The sequence below is a fragment of the Lupinus angustifolius genome, chromosome LG14 (assembly GCF_001865875.1).
Source record: "Lupinus angustifolius cultivar Tanjil chromosome LG14, LupAngTanjil_v1.0, whole genome shotgun sequence".
NCBI lineage: Eukaryota > Viridiplantae > Streptophyta > Magnoliopsida > Fabales > Fabaceae > Lupinus > Lupinus angustifolius.
Window position 1 is genome coordinate 14,971,141 of NC_032022.1, and position 27,785 is coordinate 14,998,925.

The 27,785-nt window shown below is 32.2% G+C and overlaps 5 protein-coding genes across 7 annotated transcripts; 2 read left to right on the forward strand and 3 right to left on the reverse strand.

Moving 5' to 3' along the window:
* LOC109326217 (synaptotagmin-4-like) lies at positions 215-5,206 on the forward strand. The gene is made up of 13 exons (XM_019558915.1): positions 215-455; positions 605-709; positions 790-840; positions 952-1,072; positions 1,677-1,804; positions 1,897-1,998; positions 2,512-2,586; positions 2,971-3,050; positions 3,151-3,301; positions 3,385-3,615; positions 3,770-4,072; positions 4,571-4,684; positions 4,936-5,206. Exons 1-13 carry the CDS (start codon positions 351-353, stop codon positions 5,080-5,082), a joined length of 1,713 nt encoding a protein of 570 aa, XP_019414460.1. The 5' UTR covers positions 215-350; the 3' UTR covers positions 5,083-5,206.
* Positions 7,063-10,442, forward strand: LOC109326780. The gene is made up of 3 exons (XM_019559583.1): positions 7,063-8,672; positions 9,884-10,147; positions 10,245-10,442. Exon 1 carries the CDS (start codon positions 7,095-7,097, stop codon positions 8,229-8,231), a length of 1,137 nt encoding a protein of 378 aa, XP_019415128.1. The 5' UTR covers positions 7,063-7,094; the 3' UTR covers positions 8,232-8,672; positions 9,884-10,147; positions 10,245-10,442.
* Positions 11,455-15,406, reverse strand: LOC109326417 (HSP-interacting protein-like). Its single transcript, XM_019559101.1, has 3 exons — positions 13,308-15,406; positions 11,929-13,200; positions 11,455-11,821 (listed from the first exon to the last, which is right to left on the reverse strand). The coding sequence occupies exons 1-3, from the start codon at positions 15,271-15,273 to the stop codon at positions 11,679-11,681; spliced, it is 3,381 nt and encodes a 1,126-aa protein (XP_019414646.1). The 5' UTR covers positions 15,274-15,406; the 3' UTR covers positions 11,455-11,678.
* LOC109326779 (calcium uptake protein 1, mitochondrial) lies at positions 16,062-20,105 on the reverse strand. Of its 2 annotated transcripts, XM_019559581.1 has the most exons (7): positions 19,729-20,102; positions 19,561-19,628; positions 18,378-18,601; positions 18,137-18,220; positions 17,548-17,761; positions 16,737-17,033; positions 16,062-16,350 (listed from the first exon to the last, which is right to left on the reverse strand). In XM_019559581.1, exons 1-7 carry the CDS (start codon positions 19,991-19,993, stop codon positions 16,165-16,167), a joined length of 1,338 nt encoding a protein of 445 aa, XP_019415126.1. In that variant the 5' UTR covers positions 19,994-20,102; the 3' UTR covers positions 16,062-16,164. The 2 variants fall into 2 exon arrangements, with proteins under 2 accessions (XP_019415126.1, XP_019415127.1); XM_019559582.1 differs by lacking the exon at positions 18,137-18,220 and having other exon boundaries at positions 19,729-20,105.
* Positions 23,436-24,400, reverse strand: LOC109326781 (putative protein TPRXL). Of its 2 annotated transcripts, XM_019559585.1 has the most exons (2): positions 24,202-24,400; positions 23,436-24,156 (listed from the first exon to the last, which is right to left on the reverse strand). In XM_019559585.1, exons 1-2 carry the CDS (start codon positions 24,322-24,324, stop codon positions 23,689-23,691), a joined length of 591 nt encoding a protein of 196 aa, XP_019415130.1. In that variant the 5' UTR covers positions 24,325-24,400; the 3' UTR covers positions 23,436-23,688. The 2 variants fall into 2 exon arrangements, with proteins under 2 accessions (XP_019415130.1, XP_019415129.1); XM_019559584.1 differs by having other exon boundaries at positions 23,436-24,400.

Genomic DNA, 27,785 nt, shown 5'->3' on the forward strand with positions numbered 1-27,785 from the left:
TCATGATTTCCACTTCCTACAAATAAATTGATGGTTATTGGTGGATAATAACAGAAATTGAATTGATGTAATTAATTAATGCCCACAAACTTATGGTTCTAGCATGATTACCCGCTATACAAGTAACTAACTCACCAACAGACACAAACATACATAGTTACATACAACATTCTCTCTTTCTGTTTCAGTGTGACCAATCAACGTTGGTGTCTTCCATCAAACATAACATGAAAACTTGAAAACCATGCTTCAACTCAACAACAACAACAACAGAACAACAAATTACAAACCAGATTTACAATTCCACATTTTCTTATACCCTTTTAATTAATCCCTCTTTGGAAAAAAAAATGGGATTCATTAGCGGCATGATCATTGGTCTCATCATTGGCATTGGACTAATCATCGCTTTTGCTCGTTACGGAACCATCCGATCCAAGCGTCGCACCGATTTGGTACAATCTCATTATAATATGAATCGGAAAATGATATATCCTCATACTAAATCTTCCTACGTTACTTATATGAATCTGTTTATCATGATATATTAATTATTTCATTGTATGCATTATGGATCTATTGTGGATTTTGTGAATGCTTTTAGGCAAAGACAATTGCAGCATTTGCAAGGATGACAGTGGAAGATTCTAGAAAACTTCTACCTCCTAAGTTCTATCCTTCATGGGTGGTTTTCACTCGTAGGCAGAAGGTTTTATTTTACTCACAACACCTTCAATTTTGTATCAGTGTTCTGTTTTGTTATGATATTAATTTGTTCATTATTTGCAGTTAACTTGGTTTAATAGCCAACTTGAAAAGATTTGGCCATATGTTAATGAGGTACTTTACTTGTTCATTATTCATTTATATATCAAGCTTTTTGGTAATGATATTAATTGATTATTTAATATATGGATTTTGATATAATGTGGAAATGTTAATGTTCTTTAGGCAGCCTCAGATTTGATAAGAAGCAATGTGGAACCTATTCTTGAACAATACAAGCCTGTTATTTTGTCTTCTCTCACTTTCTCCAAATTGACCCTTGGCACTGTGGCTCCTCAATTTACAGGTTAGATACATTATTGTTTTGAAATTTGAATCTCCTTTATCATGTTTAAGGAGTTAAGGGCTGTAAGTCAATACATTTTACCTCTTAATTAATGGTTCGATTCATGTGAGTGACACTTGTTTGAAGTCACACAGCTGAAAGAGATTAGTTTCTTACGCATAGGATGAAGAGATACATTTTGTAGTACCAAAAAATAATTACAGCTTAGATCGCATTATTAGTTGAGTGTAATATCTATGTACTATAACTGTACATGTTTATACACAATCACTATATCTATATTACTTTTTACCTATAAATGGTAGAATGGTAGAAAATACAATGACAATGCAAAAAACTCAAACCATCACAGTATGTAAATTTTCCAATTGAGTGAAAATACAACCAATGCAGCCAGGGTAGCAAAGAGGCTATTGAGATTTTAGAACTGAAATATTGCTATCACAATTTTGGATTCATTTAAAACCTATAAGTCTATAGTTACAATATTATAGCTCATGCTTATGCTTCTGGATTTCTACTGTGTCCCATGGTAACTCATAGTTGATTAAAAACATTGGTCTTTTTGATCCCTGTAACATAATGTTGCTAGTGAAATATTTAGGAATTTCAATTGTTGAAGAAGATAGTGGGTCTAATGGAGTGACGATGGAGCTTGAGATGCAATGGGACGGAAACCCGAATATCGTTCTTGACATTAAAACAAGAGTTGGTGTTGTACTTCCTGTGCAGGTAATGCACAAATCATTGTCCATTCATGACATTTATTTATGTTATTCCTTATCATTCTATTCTTTCTCTTTTCTGGCTACATGTTTATATAGGTAAAAAATATTGGATTCACTGGGGTTTTCAGGTTGATCTTAAAACCACTAGTAGATGAGTTCCCTGGTTTTGGAGCTGTTTGTTTTTCCTTGAGAGAAAAGGTGAGTTCTATTCTCTTGTAACTCATGATTTTCTTGCAAAATTTAAATATATTTCAAGTTATCTTTGTTCATGAAATGTTTCAATGTCATCTAAATAAATAAAAGAAATGTTTCAACATGTTGAAGGAATGATAGTTTGCATGAAATTATTTAATGAAAACTCTGTTCTTTGATGTCATGCAAATTGAAACAGACAGCTTCAGGGAATGTTTGAAACATATTGCAGATTCATACTTGGGAAACACGACAGTGCATGAGAGTTTGTTTAAATGTGTCTAAACTCTAAACAACAAAATTCAGCTAACTTAAATTTCAATAACATTATTTTGACAACCAAATTGTAATAACTTCAAGTGCCTTTTGATTTTTAGATGAGTTTAAGGACATACATGTAGAGATAAAGATGAATCCTAGGAGAAATTGAAACAATTTAATGTATTGAAAGAAAAATTATTATATTTTGGTTATGCAAATAAAGCTACTATGTAAATTTTCTAATTTTCTTGGTAACAGAGAGATCTAGATTTTACTCTCAAGGTTATTGGTGGCGATCTATCTTCATTACCGGGAGTATCTGATGCTATAGAGGTATAAGCAAAATACATCTTTATTGAAATTCTTTTATTACTTTGATTTATCGTGATATTGATTTGTAGATGTTGTATTATATCGAATAGAGAAATATACATATAATTTTTCTACTATAAACAGTCTTTTTAACAAAATCCCATTAACACAATGAATTTTGTGTGGAATTCACTAAATCAATGTCTCTATTAAATGGATTTCACAAGAACTTTAAGCAATAACAAACATCACATTGAATTCACAAACTAATAATGTTGGTTCTAATGAAACATCCCTTTAGATGTATTAACAAGATTCTAAGGTTGTTTGAAATTCTAAGTAGAGGATGCAATGTAGTTACAGCACTCGGACTTAGCAATGAACTTGTCTGTTATTTTTATTCAGGAAACAATTCGAGACGCCATTGAAGACTCAATAACTTGGCCAGTACGAAAAGTTATACCAATTTTACCAGGAGACTACAGGTAAATAAAACTTCATTCTACTTTCTTCACTATAGAGGAAAGTTTTTTGGTGTTGCTTATGATATAAAATCAATATGATTGTTTATATCCAAACTCACAGTAACCTGGAATTGAAACCGGTTGGGACACTTGATGTAAAACTAGTGCAAGCAAAGGACTTAGCAAATAAAGATCTAATTGGGAAATCAGATCCTTTTGCTGTCTTATTTGTACGCCCACTTCGCGACAGAACAAAAACCAGTAAAACAATTGTAAGGCATCATTTTTCTTTCCAATGATAGCTTCCTATTTTTCTATGTGTGTGGTTGTAATCTAACTGCTGGGTTTTTTTCAGAACAACCAGTTGAATCCAGTATGGAATGAGCATTTTGAGTTCACTATTGAAGATTCATCTACGCAACACTTAACCATAAGAATCTTCGACGACGAAGGCATTCAGGCTGCTCAGCTTATTGGATGTGCTCAAGTGCCTCTAAAGGACCTTGAACCTGGTAAAGTTAAGGTTGTATGGTTGAAACTGGTTAAGGATTTGGAAGTCCGTAGAGATAACAAATACAGGGGTGAGGTAAAAGTAACATCTTTTTAACATTCATCTAGCACAATAGTTCAAAAGTTGATCTCATGGTATTCTAGTCATGCATATTTATATTATAGCAGTTCATAAATCTTCTTGAGGTTCTTGCCACCTTCATATATATCCTATTATTCACCATATATAGGTGCACTTGGAGCTCTTGTACTGTCCTATTGGAGATGACAGAAACAGCTTTAAGAACCCTTTTGACCCTGATTTCTCGTTAACCACATTCGAAAAGACCCTCAAGAGTGGGGCTGAGGAAGCACATGCAGAGAATCTTTCAAGATCATCATCATTAAGGAAGAGAAGCAACGTGATCGTGAGAGGGGTTCTATCTGTCACAGTGATTTCAGCTGAAGACTTGCCTGTAGTGGACTTAATGGGCAAGGCTGACCCATATGTAGTCCTTAATTTGAAAAAATCAGAGAAAAAACTCAAGACTAGGGTAAGATGCACCAAATTCTTGGCATTTCATTTTTTTACACATTAGAGTATTTTGATTTTCACAATAACAAAAAAGTGTTTGATTGATGTTAAGTTGGCAAGAAAAAGTTTGAGTTCAAGTGATCAAACTCATACCAACTTGAGGCCAATAGAGATTGAAGCCTATGATCAATCCTTCTGCTCAAACTTGGATTTGATTCAGTTTAATTTGTTGGTAAATCATTGCTGGGTTGGTGGTTTTCTCCAACCTTGCATGGGCACATAGCTTCTCATTGGAGCAGGACATGATTTGAGACATGTTCTGAGACAACAGATCATTGTTCCTCTTATATAAACTTGTGTTTATAAAAAAACTTGATGTAGTTTTGAATTCATATAAGTTGATAAGTATGAGAAAATATTTTTGTTTTGAATCTACATGCTAACACTTTAATTATTAAATTGATTCCATATCTAAACTCTTCTGTATTTACCAATATTAGAACTCTTCTATTTTCAGGTTGTAAATGAATCCCTAAACCCAGTTTGGAATCAAACATTTGACATTGTTGTGGAGGATGGCTTGCATGAAATGTTAATTCTTGAAGTGTGGGATCACGATACATTTGGCAAGGTGATATCTCTATGTTTTGCTTCAGTTTGAGACCTCATTCAGCATAAATGATATTTTGTTGGTTGAAACCCAAACATGAGATCTTTTTGTACTATTTTTGTGAAGTTATGCATGCAATACAATTGTGTCTTATATGCTATATATGTTTTTTGAGCTTTTATTTTCTTTGTCTCTCTGTTTTTTTCTTCTCAATCTTATGTCTCACATGAAGATCAAATTGGTTGATTTGGGTCAATAAATGAATTTTGTAGGAAAAAATTGGAAGAGTGATATTGACACTGACTAAGGTGATATTGGAAGGAGAATATCAAGAAACTTTTCCATTAGAAGGAGCTAAATCAGGAAAAATTGATTTATATCTTAAGTGGACTCCTCAGCATAAGTATAGGGATCCTTAATATGATCTTTGACACAAGACAATCTAGTTATTTTTACGAGTGTAGGGATCTACTGTAAGAATTGATGACTCAGGTGGAGAGTAAGTTTAAAAAACTCACTTTTCGATTTTTTATACAATATATGAACACTAAAGATATGAGTAGAAAGTGAGTAGGAATGAACACTAAAGCATTACAATTTCTATGTTGTAATTGTATATATAGGATCTTTAAGGCTTTTGTTTTTGTTTCAAGACTTGTTTTATAGTTTCAAAACTTTGACAAGTTTTTCTTCTTCTCCAACTCTATACACATTCAATATTATAGTCTCTTTGGTCCGTTATAAAATATATATTTAAAAAAAGGGTGCTATTTATAGAAAACTTTTTTAAAGTTTGATGTAAAGTAAGTGAATTTATAACTAAAATAGATTTTTTCACTCGAACAATTTGATTGGAAATGGAAAATTATTTAGTTTCAATAGTGAATGATAATTTTGATAAACTATATATAATTGTTAATAGATTTAATGGTATTTTCACATTTCTTAATTTACAAAAGATTATGCAAGGAGTACGTATCATCTCTTCCATCAATTAATTTATTTTTATCTTCTTTCTCTTCAATACATATGCCAAGTAATAATGATATTGTAGTCAAAATATAACATTTCTTAATATATATACATTGACCTCAAATGATAAAAGATATGAAATGAAAAGAGTAATATACTTCATCTCATCCTTTTTATAGAATTCTTTTGAATGGTTTCATGTGAATTAAAGAATATAGTTAGTAGTTTTAAATCTATCAACCATTAGATGTATTTTTCCAGTATTACCATTCATTAAAATGATTTATTCGTTTTCCTTTTTATTAAATTAATGATTTTATGAAACGTTAAGTGTGAATGAAGAAGTCACACATTAGGTAATAATGATTGAGTTAAATAGTATATAAGTGGATAAACTTATAAACATAATGCATTTGGGTGAAGATGTAATGTCAAATCCGTTTATATGCTTCTTTCAGTTAGCTCATGGAGAAATGTTCTAACTCATGGATCAAGAAGAGTAAAGCCAATTTGTCAAAAAGAGTGTTTTATAAGAAGGAATGGAGAGAAAATAATATTGTCATATACTCCTTCAAATTATTTTTATAGATTGTAGTTTACCTCATTTTATTGGACCGCTTACAAAGTTTTATGTACAATAATTTTCTTTTTCTTTTTTACTAAAGTACTATTACATCAACCGTTCGAAAAAGAAAAATATTAACTAATGAGTGGAAAGAGAAAATAAATGAGATTGATTAATAAATGAAAATTTTATAAATTTACGTTTAATTATTAACAAATGTAATAATATAAATTACATTATTTAATTAACCAGAAAACTAGTCTTATAAGAAGAGTGGTTGAGTAATTCATTAATCCCATCTATTTAATATTCTGAACTTTCTCGACTACAAATGTGCACCATGCCAGCTAATTTAGGAGGTCAAACTGATATTCAAAACAAAACTGTTATATTATTTTTATTTTAAACTTAATGATTATAAAATATAAATGATAGATAATATAATGACAGTATAAAAAAATTTTATACCATCAGTACATACATATTTTTCTCTGTTTATGAGTGTAATAGTTATATTCTGACAATGTAAAAATTCATTCACCGTAAAAAAACACTTTTACACCCTACATATAATATTATCTTGTTATTTTCTTCTTTATTTTGAAAATGTATTTAAAAAAGTTGAACTTACACGAAATGAATAAATTCAACTACAAATCATAAATATTTAATACAAAATATTATATTTATCATTTATAATATACAAATTACACATTATAAACAATAGATAAACGAGTTGACATAGTAATATTGATAGTGTATAAATATTAAACAAAAAAAATGAAGTAAGATTTTTTTTGAAAACATAAATAGAACGTGGAAATGTGGAATGGAATGGCATAATTCATAATTCGTAGTTAAGTTTTGTCTTTCACTGAATTTTGATTGTTATGAATGATGGAAGAAGATAAACCTCAGAAACAAAGGGTTCTTACATTACTCAAAGCTCTTCAAGAAGCTTCCAGAAATTTACACATTAACCCTTTTTCCTTCATCTTCATTACTAAAACTCACTTCAAAGATACCATTGAAGCTTTTCTCAACCTCCAACCAAAATCCCTCGCTATTTTCAATACCAACCCAAATCTTCATCACCTCTCAGATTCTCTTTCCACCATCAAAACCCTAATTGAAAAGCTTCAAAATTTCAAAGGTTTTGGACTCCGATCTTTCCTTCACCGCCAAATCATACTTCATAAAATTTCCCAACTCTCAAACTTGATTGAATCAGAAATTCAACATTACCTTGACTGTGTAACCGTTCATGATCTCGTGAACACGATGGAGCAAGGGTTTAACGAAGAGGAAAAGGTTAAGGTTTTGATCGAGTTTCAACAGAGGTTGTCAAAGGGTTTCGATTTGGATTTTCAAGATTTGATTTTGAAGGCAAGGGTTTTCAGTATTCTAGAAGGTACTTTGATTGAGACGAAGATTTCTAAAAGGGTACAAGAAGAAGTGGCTATGGCTATAGCGGGTTTGGTTAAGTTCAATAAGAATGTTTTTGTGGGTTTAGTGTTAATGGGTCCCACTATTAAGGCTTTGATTTCAATGGCTTCTAGTGTTTCTATAAGAGTTTTGTGTTTGCTTGTAAGTTTTATTAGAAGTCCTTTGGTTGATGAGATTTTATGCAACGGAGAAATTCCGAGAATTGTTAGCTTTTTGTGTCGTGATGATTTGTCTCTTAAGGTAGCTGCTTTTGATTGTGTTCTCGAGCTTGGTTATATTGGGAGAAGGGAAGTGATTGAAGCTATGCTTGAAGAGGATTTGATTAAGATACTCATGGACTTGCAAAGAAAGGAAGGATTATTGAATGGAAGAGTGGATGATGATGATGATGATTTTGATTATGATTCTCCTTTTGCAAGTTGTGTTTCAAGGTTTGCTATACTATTGGAAATAGGTGAAGGTTTGAGCTCGGAGGAGAAAAGAGAGGTTAAATTGGAGATATTGAAAATGGTGATGGAGGCTTCTCAATCAGATGCAGAGGCAGCAACCATTAGTGCTGAGATTTTGTGGGGTTCTTCGCGTTGAAATAACATTCGGCCAATTATTTTCTTCTGCTGATACGGAGGCTGATCCTTTCGAGCCTCTACCATTTGCCGGATATTGTTACAGATTATAAGCAGCCATTTGCAGTGACAGTGAGTCAGTGACATATCTTGGAACTTCTTTTATGGTAGTTTACCTTCCAATAGCATTCATGAAGGATTGGTTTTTTAACTTTCTTAAACACAGGTTTTGAGAAAGTGGTAAAACTGCACTAAGCGTGAATGGGTTTTCTGTCAGTATTAGCTCTCCTCTTAATGGCAATGGAGCCGTAGAGAAACTTTGAACTTGATCTGGGGAGGGTGATTCGAAAAGAGTGATTTAGACCTTTCAGCTCTTGCAGAATTGAAGCCATTGTGGCTAAAATACATAGTCACCCACCTGATACGTTGTTCTATTCGCTACGCGATACACCACTATATTACGGTACGTTAGGGGCATTTGGCACGTTTTTTGCATTTGTGCCTTTGTGGTATGTTTCAAAATATTAATTGGTACGCTATTGATAGATTTTTAAATAATAACAATAAAATAATTGAAATAATATAACATAGAAAGTTAGTGAGTAATGACAATAGTGAGTTTTCATAAAGGGATATCAAATGAAAGTGTACCACATAAATTGTAATATTTTTTTTAAATGAGGGTAAGATTAGTAAAATAGGAGAAGGAGAATAGCATTCACATTCTAATATCTATTAGTAAGACCATGCTAAGAAAAAATAGCTACATTCTTTTTTAGCAACCAGCCAATGTGTCAGTTTAGCTTTAGTTTCCGGGTTGAGTTTCATCTTGTTCCTAGCTGCTGTTGTCGTTTCTGCATTTGTTCATATTTCTCCTTTCTCCTCTCTAATTACATGCTCTAGGCGATTTAATTCGCTAACCACCATGTACTAAAACACAAGAAATGCAAACCTGGGGTGGGAGCAAATTTGGTAACTATGGGCTAAATATAATGACAATAGGAATTGCTACTTAAGTACTTATGGATTTTACATTGAACCTATCTGGTTTTTAACAGAAGTAAGCAAAAATGATATCATCATTTTGAAGGTTAAGGATTAAAGCATGCCATATGATGGATATATGTGGTCATTTTTTGTCCAACAAGCGAAAAGTGTTATCTCCGTTTTGTTTTATTAGAGATCTGTGTTCCAAAATTTTATAACATGTTGACTTTTAGATTAATGTGCTTATATACCCATAAAATATCTACACTTTTAAATTTTAGTAGCTTTATAATGCATGATTGTCCAATAAAAAAATGCAGCTATATGAGTTGACAAGATGTGAAACTATGATAAGATCATATCAGTTGAACTAATGGATACATGCCTCTTTCCACAATAACACATATATAGTATTCGACCCTTCATCAGGTTGTTGATGTGTTCTATGTGCTGTGAAATAATTTTGTTTCATTTCTGTGTTGAATGTTTTGATCATTAGATAGATAACCTTTATATCACCTAAAAATATTGACTTGTACTTAAAGGGAGTGAAATGCCTCGCCGTACTGATCATATTTGTGAAATGAGATGTTTCCATGCTTCTCATATATAACTGACTTTTGTAGGAGTGTAGGACTATTTCTACATTGTATTCATCCTTTAATGTGTCGGTGTTACCCCCATCAGGTTGGAAAGATCGGTCGATCAACATTGGCTCCAATTTGATGCAGAAAAATTAGACAGGGAGCAATTTCTACACAAAATTATGATTAATAGTAGGGGTATATGACAAAATATGATATTGCAGATGAATATAAAGTCACAAGGGCTATTGATCATATCTATGTGAATGGCATACTACTAAGCCAGCCTCAGATACAAGCCCCATCAAAACTCAGCCTCCTAATAGTGGTAATCAACACCCATAATCTTTTAAAGAATTGCTCAAAGGTAATTGTTTCCTATTGTATAGTCCTATAAAGCAGCATTTTATGATGATACACTGATAATTTATGCTGATGGTTCTATTTTATTGTGGTGGCAACAGGTCTAGAAGAAATGAAAGTGCACAAGAAGAAATGAAAGTGCACAAGAAGAAATGAGAAGTCAAGGAGTTCCATATGAATGTTATATGAGTGCTCTTTCTTTTTTTGGTTTGCTTGTAGAAACGCTCTATAATTACATTTGTCGGTCCTCTGATTAAAAATAATAATTGAGATTGAAATGAGCTCATTTGATATTTGAAGAAGTGCTATGAACTTTGTTCTTGCTGTTATACTACATGGACATGGAAAACACCCAACAATTGAATGCAAAAGACTATAATTTGTGTTATATAAAAACCATAAATTGTTACAACTTACAAACAAAAATTTGACATAATCACCACTCTAAATCCAACCAGAAGACTAAACAATTCTTGTTTTTTGGTGCCAACTGAACAAAAACCAAATCCCCACCAACTCAAAACAACAAATGAAATCATATAGTTGTGTTTTTTGGTGGAGGAACATATATCATATACTTGTTACAACTGTAAAGAATGACAACCTCGCAGAAAATCCTTATTGGAAAACAAATAATATAAGGGGGAAAATGTATGCACCAACTTGTATAATATATTTTTACGCTGACAGTACATAAATATTACACTCATAATGTAATCATACTCTATAACCTAATACCCCAACCTCATACAAAACTGACATGGGGAAAAAGAATCAATCATAGCATCCATTGTTAAGGTAAACAAAGCAGTATGGAGAAAAAAAAGAAATCCCTGCAACCAAAAGGCAAGAAGAAATCCATTCAACCCAACATTGGAAAAGATATATAATTCTAAAAGAATAAAATGATAGAACAAAATTAACTTGTGAAAAGTTGAAAGTATATTATAAGTTAAAATACACATACAAGTTATATTAACTATTAAGTAGGCTTCTAAGTTATTATTCAAGTTTATAGACGACAAATTCTACAAGGTAAGAAGACATGCAAAAAATGTTCATATGAAAACTAGCTAAAATAAAATATAATAACTGATAAACTAAGGTTCAGCATACATCCAACTTTGAATAGATGAAAATTACTAGAACTTCTGATGAGATCTTTTCTACCACGAGTAGAAAATATTCTAAAATCAACTCGTAATAGTATTCTGAATACAGAAATGATTTCAACTTTGAAATTCATGTCAGGGTGAGTTCAGCCTTGGGAACAGACTTTATAAGTATAAACTTCAAAACAATTTTTAGCATTCCATTGTTATGAAAAAATAATTTCAATTAAAAGTATAAACTTTAAAAACTTTCAAATTCTATTAGAAGAACTTCTGTCCTCCGAGCATGATGGAAATTGAAGGTGTAGCATATATGTTGTCTTACTTACCTGACTTTGAATGGATGAGGAAGCCTTAAAACAACATGAAGATAATAGAAGTATTAATCATGCCTCCAAATAACTCCAAACGCATGAAGAAAACTTAAAATTGCTCCAAGATGTCATGGAGTTTAGGAACACGCCGACGAAACAATGGTTCAAGTCGAAACGATGGAGCATGAAACTGCCACCCTTGAGCATCATACATCTCATTCCACGCCTGTACTATCTCGTCGATTTTGAACCCTGCAATTATGTAAACCAGATTTTTAGTTGTCTCTAATCCTGAAGTATTACAGATTTAAAAAGAATCAGAGAAATACACATGATGGATCATGTTTTTCCTTTCATACCTTCAAGCGCTGTTTCATTAGAGCAATGGTTTTTTACAATTACAGCGATATCTGTTGCAGAAGCTCCAGCTAGTTCAAATTTTTCGACCGCAACCTCTAAACATTCCTCCCATGTTGGCAGGCCTAGCTTATATTCCATTACAGATCGTTCATACAATAAGGTACCCCATAAAATATATACTTGTGATTTCATCTTTGCAGCCTGCTCTGAAGCTTCATCGGAAGAAATTTCCTCGAAAATATTATCCAAGCCCATTTTCTCAACCTGTTCTTTATATTTATCGGATTTGGATAGTCCATTTAATCGCTGCTCCTCAATCTCCTCCCACATCAAGATGCCTTTCTCCATACAGTCCTCTGCCTTGTTATAGAGCCGCAGAATCTCATCAGCACGGCCAGTTTCTAAATCCATCTTGCATGCCATTACATAATACCAGCAGAGCCTTGCTTGCTCAAACTGTTGATATCCAAGAGCAAGATATCCTTCATAGAAGTCTGGTTTAATTTTTAAGGCTTCTTCATATCTCATTTCGGCTATTTTGTACTCCTTTTGTGCCCACTCATATGCAGCTTTAACGCGCTCAATAGAAGATTCTCTTGACTCGTCCTGCGAAAAGAAAGCTTGGTTCCTTGCCCTGGACAAGTGAACACTCCCCCAATTGAATAATGCCAAAGCTGCAATCTCTTGAAATTTATCTGCAGTAATTTCAAAAAGTTCTTCAGCGTCATCGCTTGTTACCGTATCCTCCACCGCTTCAGCATACAGCTTCATTGCAAGCTCATGAATATCTAGATAATAATCAGAATCAAACCCAACATGGTTCTTGAACAGCCTGGCAAACTGAATAAGCCAGTCCTCCACAGTAGTCATCCTATTTGCTATACCTTTACCTTCTTCCACATCCCCTTTTACAATACCATCACCCGATTTTCTACTATTTGTTCGCACGTCAAGCTCTTTGTTTATTCCATCATAAGAAGGTTCTTGCTCCGGACTGGCTTCTATAATATAGAGTCGAATCGAGCCCACCTTATGACATGAAGACTCAGCTAGCCTGAGTTCATCCGTAGTAGTGATTGTAACCAAATCACCATCTTCATCCATATACTTAACAAGAACACCTTTCAAGCCCGGGAACCGATCCCTAACTACATCCCTCACCAACTTCATACTACAATTCACTGGCAATCGAAACGATGGAGCATGAAACTGCCACCCTTGAGCATCATACATCTCATTCCACGCCTGTACTATCTCGTCGATTTTGAACCCTGCAATTATGTAAACCAGATTTTTAGTTGTCTCTAATCCTGAAGTATTACAGATTTAAAAAGAATCAGAGAAATACACATGATGGATCATGTTTTTCCTTTCATACCTTCAAGCGCTGTTTCATTAGAGCAATGGTTTTTTACAATTACAGCGATATCTGTTGCAGAAGCTCCAGCTAGTTCAAATTTTTCGACCGCAACCTCTAAACATTCCTCCCATGTTGGCAGGCCTAGCTTATATTCCATTACAGATCGTTCATACAATAAGGTACCCCATAAAATATATACTTGTGATTTCATCTTTGCAGCCTGCTCTGAAGCTTCATCGGAAGAAATTTCCTCGAAAATATTATCCAAGCCCATTTTCTCAACCTGTTCTTTATATTTATCGGATTTGGATAGTCCATTTAATCGCTGCTCCTCAATCTCCTCCCACATCAAGATGCCTTTCTCCATACAGTCCTCTGCCTTGTTATAGAGCCGCAGAATCTCATCAGCACGGCCAGTTTCTAAATCCATCTTGCATGCCATTACATAATACCAGCAGAGCCTTGCTTGCTCAAACTGTTGATATCCAAGAGCAAGATATCCTTCATAGAAGTCTGGTTTAATTTTTAAGGCTTCTTCATATCTCATTTCGGCTATTTTGTACTCCTTTTGTGCCCACTCATATGCAGCTTTAACGCGCTCAATAGAAGATTCTCTTGACTCGTCCTGCGAAAAGAAAGCTTGGTTCCTTGCCCTGGACAAGTGAACACTCCCCCAATTGAATAATGCCAAAGCTGCAATCTCTTGAAATTTATCTGCAGTAATTTCAAAAAGTTCTTCAGCGTCATCGCTTGTTACCGTATCCTCCACCGCTTCAGCATACAGCTTCATTGCAAGCTCATGAATATCTAGATAATAATCAGAATCAAACCCAACATGGTTCTTGAACAGCCTGGCAAACTGAATAAGCCAGTCCTCCACAGTAGTCATCCTATTTGCTATACCTTTACCTTCTTCCACATCCCCTTTTACAATACCATCACCCGATTTTCTACTATTTGTTCGCACGTCAAGCTCTTTGTTTATTCCATCATAAGAAGGTTCTTGCTCCGGACTGGCTTCTATAATATAGAGTCGAATCGAGCCCACCTTATGACATGAAGACTCAGCTAGCCTGAGTTCATCCGTAGTAGTGATTGTAACCAAATCACCATCTTCATCCATATACTTAACAAGAACACCTTTCAAGCCCGGGAACCGATCCCTAACTACATCCCTCACCAACTTCATACTACAATTCACTGGCAACTGCGCCCACCTGATATCCTCTCCAAATACCAATTTCACAGTCGTAGTGACAGCTTTCTCTTCTTTCACACTTTCCACCATCAAATTTTCTGCCTGAATTGTTTCTGTAACAACTTCTTTATCCTTAACAACATTCACATTTTCCTCAACAACAACAACAACCTTTTCCTCACTTTTCTTACCTCTCTTTTTCTTTACTTTCTCTTTTACCACTTTCTGCACAACAGAAGCAAGAGGCTGTTCTACTTGTACATTACTAGACAAAACATTATCATTTTCTTCATCAACACTAATCCCTTTTTCCTCCATCATCTTTCTCAAACCCTCACAAAAATCCAATGCCGAAACATTATTAGGTTCCACAGTCAAAACAAGATGAACATCCCTAATCGCCAAATTGAACCGATTCAACGCTTCATAACACTTAGCTCTTTTAAACAGAGCCTTGGTATATCTAGGTGAAACTTGTAACGCTAAATTACACTCATTAACGGCTCGAGGATACTCACCGAGACCTAATTGCATATAACAAGTAGCCATACATGTACGGAGGTTTGCAATATCTATGTGATTGTTCGGAAGAAGGTTGAGGGCTTTTTCGTACTTTAACATAGCAGCTTCAGGGTCTTTCTTTTGAAAGAGTTTGTTACCTTCTTCCTTGAGCTCTTGTGACATGTTGATGAATACTGCAGTGTCTTCATCGAAAGGCTTGGAATTACGTTTAGCCTTTGAATTTGTTGAAGCAGTTTCTTTCTTCTTCCACGTTGGCTTTCCCATTTGAATCAACAGTTATCTTAGATTTTGATTATAATTCACAGATATGTTCAATAAGAGCATAAAGAAAAGGAAATATAATGAATGATTTTGTATGAAGAAAGCGCATAGAGATAGAAAGATGAATTGAATGGGAACTATGGTTGTAGAAGAAATGTGTAGGGCTTCTTTTATACTAAGTCAACCCTTGCCACTTGTAATTGAAATCTTAGAGACTGAGGCTGAAATAATTGAAATCACTTGTAATTGATGAATGACAATTGAGTTAGGCCCCATAACTGTAATTCAACTGTTACTACCAACCTGTATAAAATCAAAATGTCAATAATTCGATTTATGTTAGAAGGGATAATAACTAATCTCGAAAGGGATTAATTCCTTGTACCAAAACAAATTACCTCTATTGCTATATTGTTTCTTTACCCCTGAGTTGACTTTGGAGTATTATTGTCCTTTTGGTTCATATTGTAGTGTTACATGTACATGGAACATTGCAAACAATACAAGATTAATGAAGTGCAAAATCTACTGCCACTGGAAATTTCCCAACTTCAAGCTTCATTGAACTAAAATAAAATTCAATAATAATATCGTATTAAAACAGAGCACAAGGGGTGCTCCTCCAATACATGGAAAATCAAGAAGTGATATTTTTACAAGCTAAATTAATACAGTACATTGGATCAATACACCATTGAACTAAATGAGTGCTGACTGGTTTGTTACAGAGCTGATGTATGGTCACTGTTTAGAGGAGCAACTACCTTGATGACATTTTACATTGACAATGATTTTTCAACAAACAAATTTACATTTTACTGCATAGTGTATTAACTCCAAGGTACAAGCAAGTTAAAATGAAGTGATGAAAACAACTATGAGCATGGTAAGTTATCAGTGTAGTTCCCAGCGGCAAGACAATAAACCAAGGATTCTTGACCCCACAGGTTGGGCAATGTCCTTCTCTCGTTTGTGTAGTACTCTCACAAACTCATCTGAACTTAGATTTCCATCCCCATTTGTGTCAAACAAATGGAAAACAATCTCAACAACATTGTTAGACAGAGATAAATCACAAACCTGAAATTCAAACATCCAAACATAGTAAGAATTTGTTGTACACTACATATTTATGGAGGGAAAAAAACAATGCTTATAACAATGATTGAACTTAAAATCTTATCCTCCAAAATGAAATGTCTAGTCATCAATGAGAATATCACTATATGAAGACCTTAAAAATGATATCTTCCTTTCAATGAAAAACATCCAAAATCATAGAATTGAAAGATATATATATATATATATATATATATATATATTTATATATATATAATAAGCCATCAAATTTGCAGGGTTTTCTATTTTCACCTGTAACTGAGAATTTTGTTAGAATGGGGACCAAAAACTTTCCCCTGTCAATATCTCTATTAAAATGAGCAAGAATTCAAAGATAAATGTCATACATGTGAAGCAGCTCGCTGGAAATCATCTTTTGTTAATGTGTTGTTTACTTTTGCAAAACTGAAAAGGGCAAATGAAAATGGTAACAAATTCTTCCGCAGCTCTGCAAATTTTTTGAACTCCTCGAATGTGATGCGTACATCCCTAAAGCGTGGATCATTGTCCAATTCCTCAACCCGCTCAAGCAACCTGCCCAGGTGACTCATGTCAGCAGAAGCAACCATGGAAAATGCAAAGTCCTTCGCCGAGATGGTGTTCCGAGACTTGTAGTCATAATGAGCAAACTCCAGCCTCAGAACCTGTATAAAATATTTTAATTGGTTGTCATACATAATCACTTCTAAGGTCAATAAAGATATACAACTTTTTTCCCACAAAATGGAAAAGAATCCACCCTAAATGTATTAAGGTTTATGACAGGAATTCAATTCCACATAATAGACTATGCAGGAGTGCAACTTTTGAAGATCAAGCAGAGTTCTGTTTATTGTCATATACCTGATCATTGTTTTCCCCCTTTTTGAAGATCAATTAGTTGTACAAGATAGCATGCCAAACCCATAAGTGCAAGGTGCAACAATTTTTCACCAAAAAACATATTGACAAGGGAGAACTAGCCAGCATGCTTATTTTGTAAATGTGAAACGGAACTTCAAGTATGAAAACATTAGAAGTTGTTAATGCAGAACTAACAAGCCAACATTTATTGATTGTCCTTTGCATCAAAATATAAGAAACAAGAAATCATGATTCTGTCGATCCTAGCAAAACTAAAATCAGCCAAAGCCCATGAGGACTTATGGTGAGACATACTTCATCATGCAAGTCTCTCATAAATTTTATGAATTTATCATGGCTGAGGCATCCTTTTCCATCTTTACCAAAAAAGTACTCCACCAGCCCTCCATTTTCTACAGAACCATTGACCTTCAGGCCAGTTCGTAGTCCATTCCTGTGCTGAACGCCTTGTCTGTTATGAGATCGCATCAATGCCATCACCTTCTTGAATTCTTCCTTATCTATCTCCCTGTAGATGGAGAAAACTAACTAAGGTCATTAGAAGTGAAGAACAAGGAAGAGCAAACACCCACAGGACATCAAATCCAATTCAAGATGTAGCTAGAATTACAATACTAGAATAACACGATTTATGCAGCGTTGAATTGACGCCATTGATAAACAGACTAATAGCAATGCCCCCACACTCAACAACTAACTAGTGTAATCACAAGAGAATGATACAGTTCAGATTTAAACCAAGTAAAAGCAGGAGAAGTTTCTAAAATAAGTTAAGATTTTTAAACTAAGAAAGAATCACAATCTACAAAATACCTACTCAGACTGCTAACACATTAGGTCTACTAATTAATATTATAGATTCAAATGTAGGATGTGCACTGACCCGTTATTGTCCACATCAAACATTTTAAATGCCGCAGAAAAGCTAGATTCTGGGATGCTAAGTAGTGTTACAAAAAAGATATACCTGTTCCAGAGAGAAATAAGGGCATCAATTATGCACACACAAAGACATAGATAGAGGAAACGATTATAAAAGAAATAGTTTAACATACTGCTTCCTGATCAAGAAAATCATTACATATGCACCATAATTATAGAGAATAGAGTTTACAAAAACTCACTCCTTGAAAGATATAAGGTCATCGGTGTTGACATCAAAAAGCATGAAAAGTTGGGAAGGGGGACAATGTAAGTGGCCAGGACTTCTTTCACCTTGCAAGTATCCATCTTTAACAATGTTGGATTCCGATGGAGGGAAAACAGGAACAATTGCTCGCATCAGGTCCGTGGGCCTCATCAGTAGTTCGCCTTCTGGACTACGACAAGATGCAAAGTATTCAAATACCTTAATCCCAAAGAGCAAACATAGTCAATGCAGTGTCAATGTGCGATCAATCTATAGAAAGAGTATTACATCTTTAATCAACCTAATGGTACAAAGCACAAACACTTCACAATACACATCGCCCACAATTTCAAACACCCCTAACTGGATTCTATACCTTTTTATATGTACTCTTAAATTTTTATATTGCAATGGCCAAACGGTTAAAACGTAATTGCTCTCTATAATTAAAAAATCATTCCTCATTTCACCACACACACACACACACAACACTTCTATAATGGTATGCTACTTCCAAGTTCCAAGCATGACTGTGACTGCCTTTAGGTGAACAAGTTTAGCTCTTATATTAATAGTTTAACTTATGGTTAATTAGAGTGATAAGTTTTACTAATATTTTTCTTGAATCTTTTGAATCTTATAGTACTTTAAAAATAACATTATCATCATATGCTATTATTCATTCTCAATCTTATCTATAAATTATTGTTTAATTTTCATATGGCAAATGAAAAGTTTCCAAATTATTGCTGCATCAAAAGATTAGTTTTTTCCTAATACATGCATTGCTTATAGATTTACAATACTTGAGCTATCCACATTGTTAAAAGAATGAATTTTCATGATATCAAAATTGTTTAAATTCTATTCAAGATCAACAATGTTAAAAGATAAATTAAATAAGCTAGTCATCCTATCTATTAAAAGTGAAATATATAATTAATTGACTATAAAAATTTGAAAATAATTTTGTAGCTCCAAAAACTAAAAGAATGAAACGAGAACTGATGACTTATATTAGATTATATATATCCACTAATTTTTTTGTCGAAGGCCCCCAAAATTTCTAGACACGGCCCTACAATATCAACCGGATTTGGATGCTCTTCTCGAGAGCATCCAAATCCGACTCGACCTACTTCCAAGTCCTTCTCAGAAAAGTAAGAGAAATAAAATACCTTCTCAGGAGGACTATGCAACCGTATGCGCTTCTCATAGTTGAAAAAAACCTTTCTCCTGTACCCATCTTCAACAAAAGTACCATAATAATCAAATTTAACAAGCAAATTTGATCTATCACCTAAATTAAATTACAAAAAAAAAAAAAAAAGATTTGAAGTAGTTACCGCTTAAAAGCGACGTGTAAGAAGATTGAGGGAGTGATAATTTGGAGAAGAACAATGGATTTGAAAAAGTGGGTGTATGAGTAGAATTGGGTTTAGTAGAGAACCAATAAAGAAGACTAATAGTGGAGCCCACAACAATTGCTGAAACCCATTTCGGAGAAAATCTGAAAACGGAACTTGTGATGGATGGAAAAGTTACAGAAGATTGTGAATTGAAGCGGTGGAATAAGAGTAAGGATTTTCTCAGAGTGGAAAAAGAAGACATGGTGTGTGATTAGAACCAAAAACCAAAATCAGATAAAACTATAACAGTAATGATTATAAAGATGTTAAAGTTGGTTATTAATTATTATGCATTTATTAGAATCATAGTCAAGGTGGCAAGGAATAAGATGGAAAAAAGGGAAAGTAAGTCACATGTAATTACACTTTCTTCTTGACATTACTATTACATGGATTCAACTTGAGAGATAAATTAAAAGGTTAAATGTTAATTGTTTAATTTTTGTGAATAACATTTGTACTTTTGAGTGATTAGTTTCTTAGTAACAAGATGAAAGTATATTTTTTATACAAAAAAACTAGAAGTATATTTGTTATCCAAAAAATTGTGTCACTTACCATATTAGTTGAAAAAGGTTTTTAAGTTAAGTTTATTAACTAAATATATTTTTGACTAATGGGCCAAGAATTGATAGGTCGTGTAGCCCAAATGAGACCTGACATTTCCTCCTTCCACCAACATGGAACCATTTTATAATTCAAACGTATAGCAACACGTTGATGCTAGTTAAGAAATGCTATTTTATTTTATCCATTACTTTTTTATAATTGTCATATGATAATTTTTAAGATGGTCGAAATTTTAGGAAATAATAATTGTTATGTAACTTTTTTTTATCATTATCAGTACATGAAAAAAAAAATATGCAACACAAATGTAAGTATTTTATATTATCAATATATTATTCATCATTTATGTTTAGTTAATATTAACTTTTAAATAAAAGTAATAAACCTGATGAACTAAATCGTATAAAAACTTTACAGTAAAAATTCATATATTAAACTCTCTACTTAGTGTTTACTGCTTTGTATTTATCGATATATAGGCTGGAGTAGACGAGCCTGTATGATGATCCATGATTCAACCTGGGCTTCAAATTTTTAAAAAAAAAACTTAGATGTCTTAAATGGTCAACTTAAAGAATAAAAATCTTAGAAAATCTATGAGACCCACCTATCTAATAGTAGAGTTATTCAATTAAGAATAGATATATAAAAACTGTCTAGGTCATAAAAAAATATGAATGATTAGAATTAACAATCACATGATCACTTTAAAAAATGCATTTATCTATAAAATGCTATTGGGATTTTATAGCAGCGGGTGAACCTAATGGGATTACTTGTACTCTTTGTGCAGGAGTTGAGAATGATTTTATAGCTGCGGGTAAAGCTAATGGGATTTTTGTATATTAAGATTGTTGTTAGATTTTTTATACTGTTAATAGATCATTCATCAATTCATATGTTAATCATTAAATTATTAAACTTGATTTAAATATATATTGAACACTTTGATTAGTAGTATATTTTTTGATATAAAATGTGTTTCCCTCCGGAAGTGTATTTTATTAATAGTGGTTAGAATATTAGATAAAGTGGTGTCATAACGGATAGTTTGGGTCCCAGAAGTGTGGTAGAAAGTAAGCATCTGACACCCCAACACATCACCAACATTAAAAGATGCTACTACCCCAACCCATATACTGCTTGCGCAGTCACCTCTTTTTGTAAGAATCTTTTAGATATTTCTAAAAAACAAATTAGTGGAATTAGTGAATATCATTAACTATTATTTATATTTAAAAATCATAATAGATTATGCAATAATAATTTTTTATAGTATTAATGAATATCACCAGCAATAATAAAAATGGGATCTTCAAATGTTGGAAAGAGTCTTACAAAAACAAAAATCAAGTTATGAAAATGTGTAATTATGCCACATGCAGAGTGAGAAAACTCTTAGCTGTTATGTGGGTCTGGATCCAGTTTTGACGTGATGCGCATGTTGATTTATTAGTGTTGGTGGCAACGTGTATGTGATCCATTTAATAATCTGTTTGCATAACCATTGCCCCCATCAGAATTACTCAATTATAGGTTTAGTTTGTTCGTAAGATATAGAAATTATATGTTTAGTTTTTAAAGTGGCTTTGTCAAACATTTTACTCATTGAAATTTATTCCATCATGTAGTTAAGTTTCTAATGGAGGATTAAGCTAATTAAAATATAAATGTAATATTTATACACCATCTTTGTAAATATTTATACAAAATTATTACACTAAATCAATAATAATTAAATATGAGTAATAGATAATACATTGATATATATCATCATTTAATAGATTGATTTATCATGTTTTATTAATTAATTCTACCCTTTATTCCTCTTTTTAAGAAATAAATCAGTAATATATAATACTCTAATAATTTCTTAATCAATGTAAATTAGCATTAATAAACAAAATATATAAAACGTAAAAGTATTATTTCTTGGATTTTCTTAACCTTAGTCCAAGGCAAAGAGTTAAAAATGTCAAAATATATATATTAGAAAATCAAGTCCACTAACTCTTAAAATAGGCAAAGTGAAATACTTTTCAAAATGTGATAACAACAGAAAATTTCTCTTTCATATATGTTAACCAGAAACAAATTATTTCAAATTAACTTTTACCAAATAGAATACTAGTATTACTTTTAAAAAGTCTCATAATTCTGCTTTTATGGTTATAATTCCTTTTAATTCTCCAATAGGTCATAAATTAGTCATGAATCATACATATATAACAGCATATGACCAGCTGGAAATGACAAGTTTCCATTATTTCCTTATTTTTTTAAAAATAAAATCCAAGTTTCCATTTATATTTAGAATTTTCTTATTGTCAAACCTTATTCATACACCAATTCCTTTCCTATGTTTGTCCTTGAATTCTTCAAAATTCAAATAAAGAATGTTTTCATTCACTAAAAAGACGTTGATGATTCATTAAATCTCTAAAAATACTTAAAATGTTAAAGTTTCAATTTTGGGAGTAAAAATGATAATAATATATTTCGAAATAAATTAGTTTTTTTTTTTTTTTTGTCATGTGTGTATCCACGAATGTCAATAATACCTCTCTTTCTTAAGTTTTTAAATGTCAACTTCTTAAATGAAATCCACAAATGGGACAAAGTCCAACAGCACGCACAACCAACCTGCAATAAGAATCAACATTTTTGTTACAACAACCTGCAACTAAACAAATTAAATACGGAAAAATAAAAATAAAATAATATTATATATATAACACAGTTTATAAATAAATAAAAAAATACCTGACACCAAACGCAACGCAACAGAACGAACGTAACGGGGAACCCACGGCGTCACAGTTAACGGAACGGCCCCAAACGGAAAACTAGAATAACGGAATGAGAAAACCGCTGCAGAGATAACTGGAACGGTTCACTTAATTCATCAATGTCATCAATTCACACGAACATCATGTTTTAGGTCTCATTTTTTCAATTTTTAATTTGGCAGATTATATTTGATTTAACCAAAGTTATTATCCTTTTATATATGGATTTAATTATGTCGATACGATTTTAGAATATATATTTTTGTGCAGAAATGAGAGGAAAAAAAAGAACAGTCCAAAAACTCAGCTCACATATCAAAAGTAGTTTATATACAAAACAATTCTGTGAATCCAAACTTATATAGATCTATACCGGAAATCTACCATAGTTTCCGGTGTAAATTTCTTCCATCAAAACTCGCCATAGAATCACAATCTAACTCCTCCGCCGGACTCCGTCTCCGGCGCCAGATCACCACCACAACAAGCGGTTAAACGAATAACAAAACCTGTTAAAAGAAACATTTAATCAAACACCTTAAGCCTTCGACATAACAGAGAGACGACTCGGTCTAGGTTCAAACGCAGTTCTCCTCCTTTGTTGATGCGAAGAAGGACGAATCAAAGCAGTGAGAGCTCTCTTAACCCATTCTCCTTCAACTCCTCCAATCCTCACAAGCGAATTCTTCATCGCAGATCTTCGCATATTGAGACTCAAACGATTCGAAGGATAAGGATCTGCTTGACCATTGTTACTGTTCTTATGCAAGCTACATCGGAACGAACCTGGATGCGTAGTAGGAGAACACATGCATGTTGTTTTCTTCTGAATGGAGCGGTTACTTTTCGCTACGATCTGGTTCGGTATGGGCCGGTTCGGGGAAATAGACCGGGAATCGATAGAAAACCGGAAACCGGATGAAAGAGAAACGGAGTTATAGAAATTGAGACGAGTTGGTGAAGCGGAACGGTGATGAGTGTGATGTGAATGGTTAAAAAAAGTAGAGGATTGTGAAGAGAAGCTAGAATTTGTGGAAGAAGCAAAAGCTGAAGAGGGTGAAGAGAAAGCGGTTTTTGAAGTAGTGTAAGAGCAGAATCTGCTATGTGAAGGTGAGAGTGAACGAAGAACGTGACGATTTTTTGTTCTTGAAGAAGAAGAAGAGGACGAAGACATTGTAATTTTTGAAGGGTAGAGGGACCCCAAAGGAGGGTCCTTTGGGGGGTTGGTTTGGCAAACCTAGTGAGTCTCGGAGGCTGGTTAAATAGCTCAAAGGGAAAAGGGTGAAGGGTGATTAAGTCCAAAGAAAGGGGCATTGTTGACTTTGAGAAAATTTGGGTTAGGATATTTCTTAACCATGGTTGAGTTAGGGTTGATTGTGTGTTGTGTTGAAAGTAAAGCATTATTAAGGTGAGATTTTTTTTTAAGGGAGCGCATCTAGCGTGTTGACATGCATAGTTTGTAATGTATAGTTTGTATTTTATAAATTCAAATATAATTTTTTGCGCTAAATTTACGGTTGAATTTATTCAATTGGTCTAGTATTCAATTTTTTAAATACACTTTTAAAATAAGAAGATAATAAGGATAAAATAAGAAAATAATATTATATGATTTTTTTGGTAGAAACAAAAAGATATTGAAGGCAAAATAAGAAAACACAAATTACACCACGATGGATGGTTATTTTGTATTTTCCCTTTATTAATAGTATAGATATATATATAATTAATTAGAAAAATATTTAATAATTAAAATTTTAATTTAATTATATTTTCTTTCATATGTTAATAATGGGAAAGGAGATATACCTCCATCTCCCGTTTTTGGGTAACCGAGAAGTGTGAATGTACGAAATTGCCACTTCTTTGCTCACTTATTATTTACTTGCCCTTCTCTGCTTATATTGACTATGATATTTTTCGGAAATAACAACACTTGCATTCAAACCTTCCTTGCTAGCTTAGGGCCGGTTGCTTCATCTGAATGATTTTCCCTTTTCAACTTTAGGTTTAAATTTACAATTTTACAACAATGGGGTTGATTAGAAGTATTAAAATATAAACTTATCTAAAAATAAAAATGAAATTAGTTTTAAAATAAATTAGAATTGCAAAAAACTAAATATAATTTGAACTTTTTTATTTACTTTTAAAAAATTGTTCCATCTAGATCAATTTATGGATCCAATTCTAAGAATTAGACATATCTAAATTGGACTGCATTAATTCAGCTTATTAGGAATATGGACAAATAAAATGTATGTAAGTGTTTAACACTTCAATTCAATATGTTTTTAGCAACCTAGTATATAAATTCAACAATCAATTAGTTATATGATAGATTCAGTAACGTTTATTTGATATGACTAAAAAATATGTGTTCGTTAGGTAATATATTCTCACACGTGTGTAAAAAATTTAGACTATAGAAATTATATTTCTTTTGATAAATATAGTTAAGTTGTTCTATTTGCTTTCTTTTGATATACAATACAATCACAATTAAGAAATAAATCAATCTCAAATGTCAATATATTCAACTGATTCTTTCTTTAATGAGAGTATCTTTTTATGAATGTAATGTTTTTCCTAATCATGTGATAGTCTTTGATTTAGTAATTTAAATTTATACTATAATTGTTTGTTTAAATTAATATGGTGGTATGAACACATAATGTCTTTATAATGTATAAGGGTTTTGTGACAATATTAATATGAATGCGTGTAAACATTTTTGGTTATCATGTAAACTTGTCACTTTAAAATTTATTAATCTTAATATTTTAGTTATGTTTATGTTTATGATTTTTGAAGTGTATATTTAGAGTATCAATCTTTTATAAAAAACTAGTCCAAACATCATATAATATTTGGATTGAATGTCTTAACGTAAACAAATAAAATCATACTCCAAGTTAAATATGTGTTTGAATCAAATGATTTTTTTGTATACCTAAAAATTGCTCCAAACCGAATGCAAATACCGTACATTATATTTTACATTTTTGATCAATTCTTGATTATAGTTTCCGATTATACCTATAGATTTGATTCTTTTATTTTAAGAGATTATAAAGCCAATCGTTTATTTTAAACGAGAAAGATATCTAAGTTTGACTCCTATTTTGTCTTAAATATAAATGTATCAAATATGATTCTAGATGAAAATATATTGGCAACTAGTACCAACAACTCATAATATTTCCTATTCATAAATTTCATTTTTTTAATAAATATTTTTATATATATTATAAGTTTTAAATTACTTTAAGATTGTACAATCTTTTTCATTATTGGTTCATATAGAAATTGAGCTAAACTGTCAAAATATATTAATATATAATTAAAATGAAAATATATTGGTTACTCATGGATACTAATTGTCCATATAAATAGCCATAAATAAGTGGCAATATGAACACAAGTAAGCATCATGGATACCCACTATATTAATATCACAATTCTTTACTCCCACAAAAATATTGATGATTTGTCTCTAAAAAATGATATAAATGGTTTGATGGCCAAAAATAATAAAATATCAATGACTTAATAAAGAAAAGGACATTATATATAGTATTCTCTGTTTTTTAATTTTTGTTTTTCCATTAGGCAAACAACATACTACATTTGCTAATACTTTCTTTGTAACAACAACTTTTTCTCTCACCCTTCCGTAATAAGTCTCTTTTGGAGATGTATGCATGTTAAAGTCATAATAAATATCCAAACTCGCAAGTATCCGTCGATAATATTTATAATGGGTTAGACCTGTGTTCATATTTGTAGATTTGTAGAGTGAGAGTGAAGATTTTGAAACTCACTATTCAACTAGAATGAGTCTAGATAATGAGGTATTCAAACTTTTGATGATCGAGATTCATAATTCCTATATATATAAGTTTGTTAATTCATAAGTGTGATTAATATTATATTGATGGAGGGATCTTGGATGTTTAATATACTTTATTGTCTCACTTTAAATTATGTTTTCTAGTAAAAAATATATATTTAAGTGACAACTTAAAGTCATGTATTCATACTTTAATTATATCTTGTAATTATTATTATTTTCTTATTCTTTTGATTGTTTAAAACAGCACACATGATTATAGAAAATATGTTCCAAATATATAAGTTGTTTGCAAATTTTTAAATATTTTTTAAATTTCTATGTATAAGCATATCTATTTGATACCCAAAGACCTACACTGAATACCTATGAGGGTCCAGGTCACAAAATTGCAGAATGGATAAGGTCGATAATGGTCTCGATAATATACTACTCAAACCTATCTAGATCTATTGTTATTCCTAGATGTGTGGTTACTTATTTATATCATTACATTATTAATGCACAAATATTAGACTGTATTAGAAATGAGACTTTTAATATTTAACCTAGAATAATATCTTTTACTGGAAAAGTTAATATATGCATTTTAAATTAAAACTTAAAGTTCAAATTGGAATATAAATAGATTATACTATTAATTTATACTTTTTAGATGTAAATATTTACTTCTCAATTTCTACTTAAATTAAACTTGTTTTGTAATCCAGGCAATAAGTTCCAAAGTTAGTTTGCTACGCCTTTGACCTTTGAGTTTTGGCTCTGAAGATGAAAGACATGTT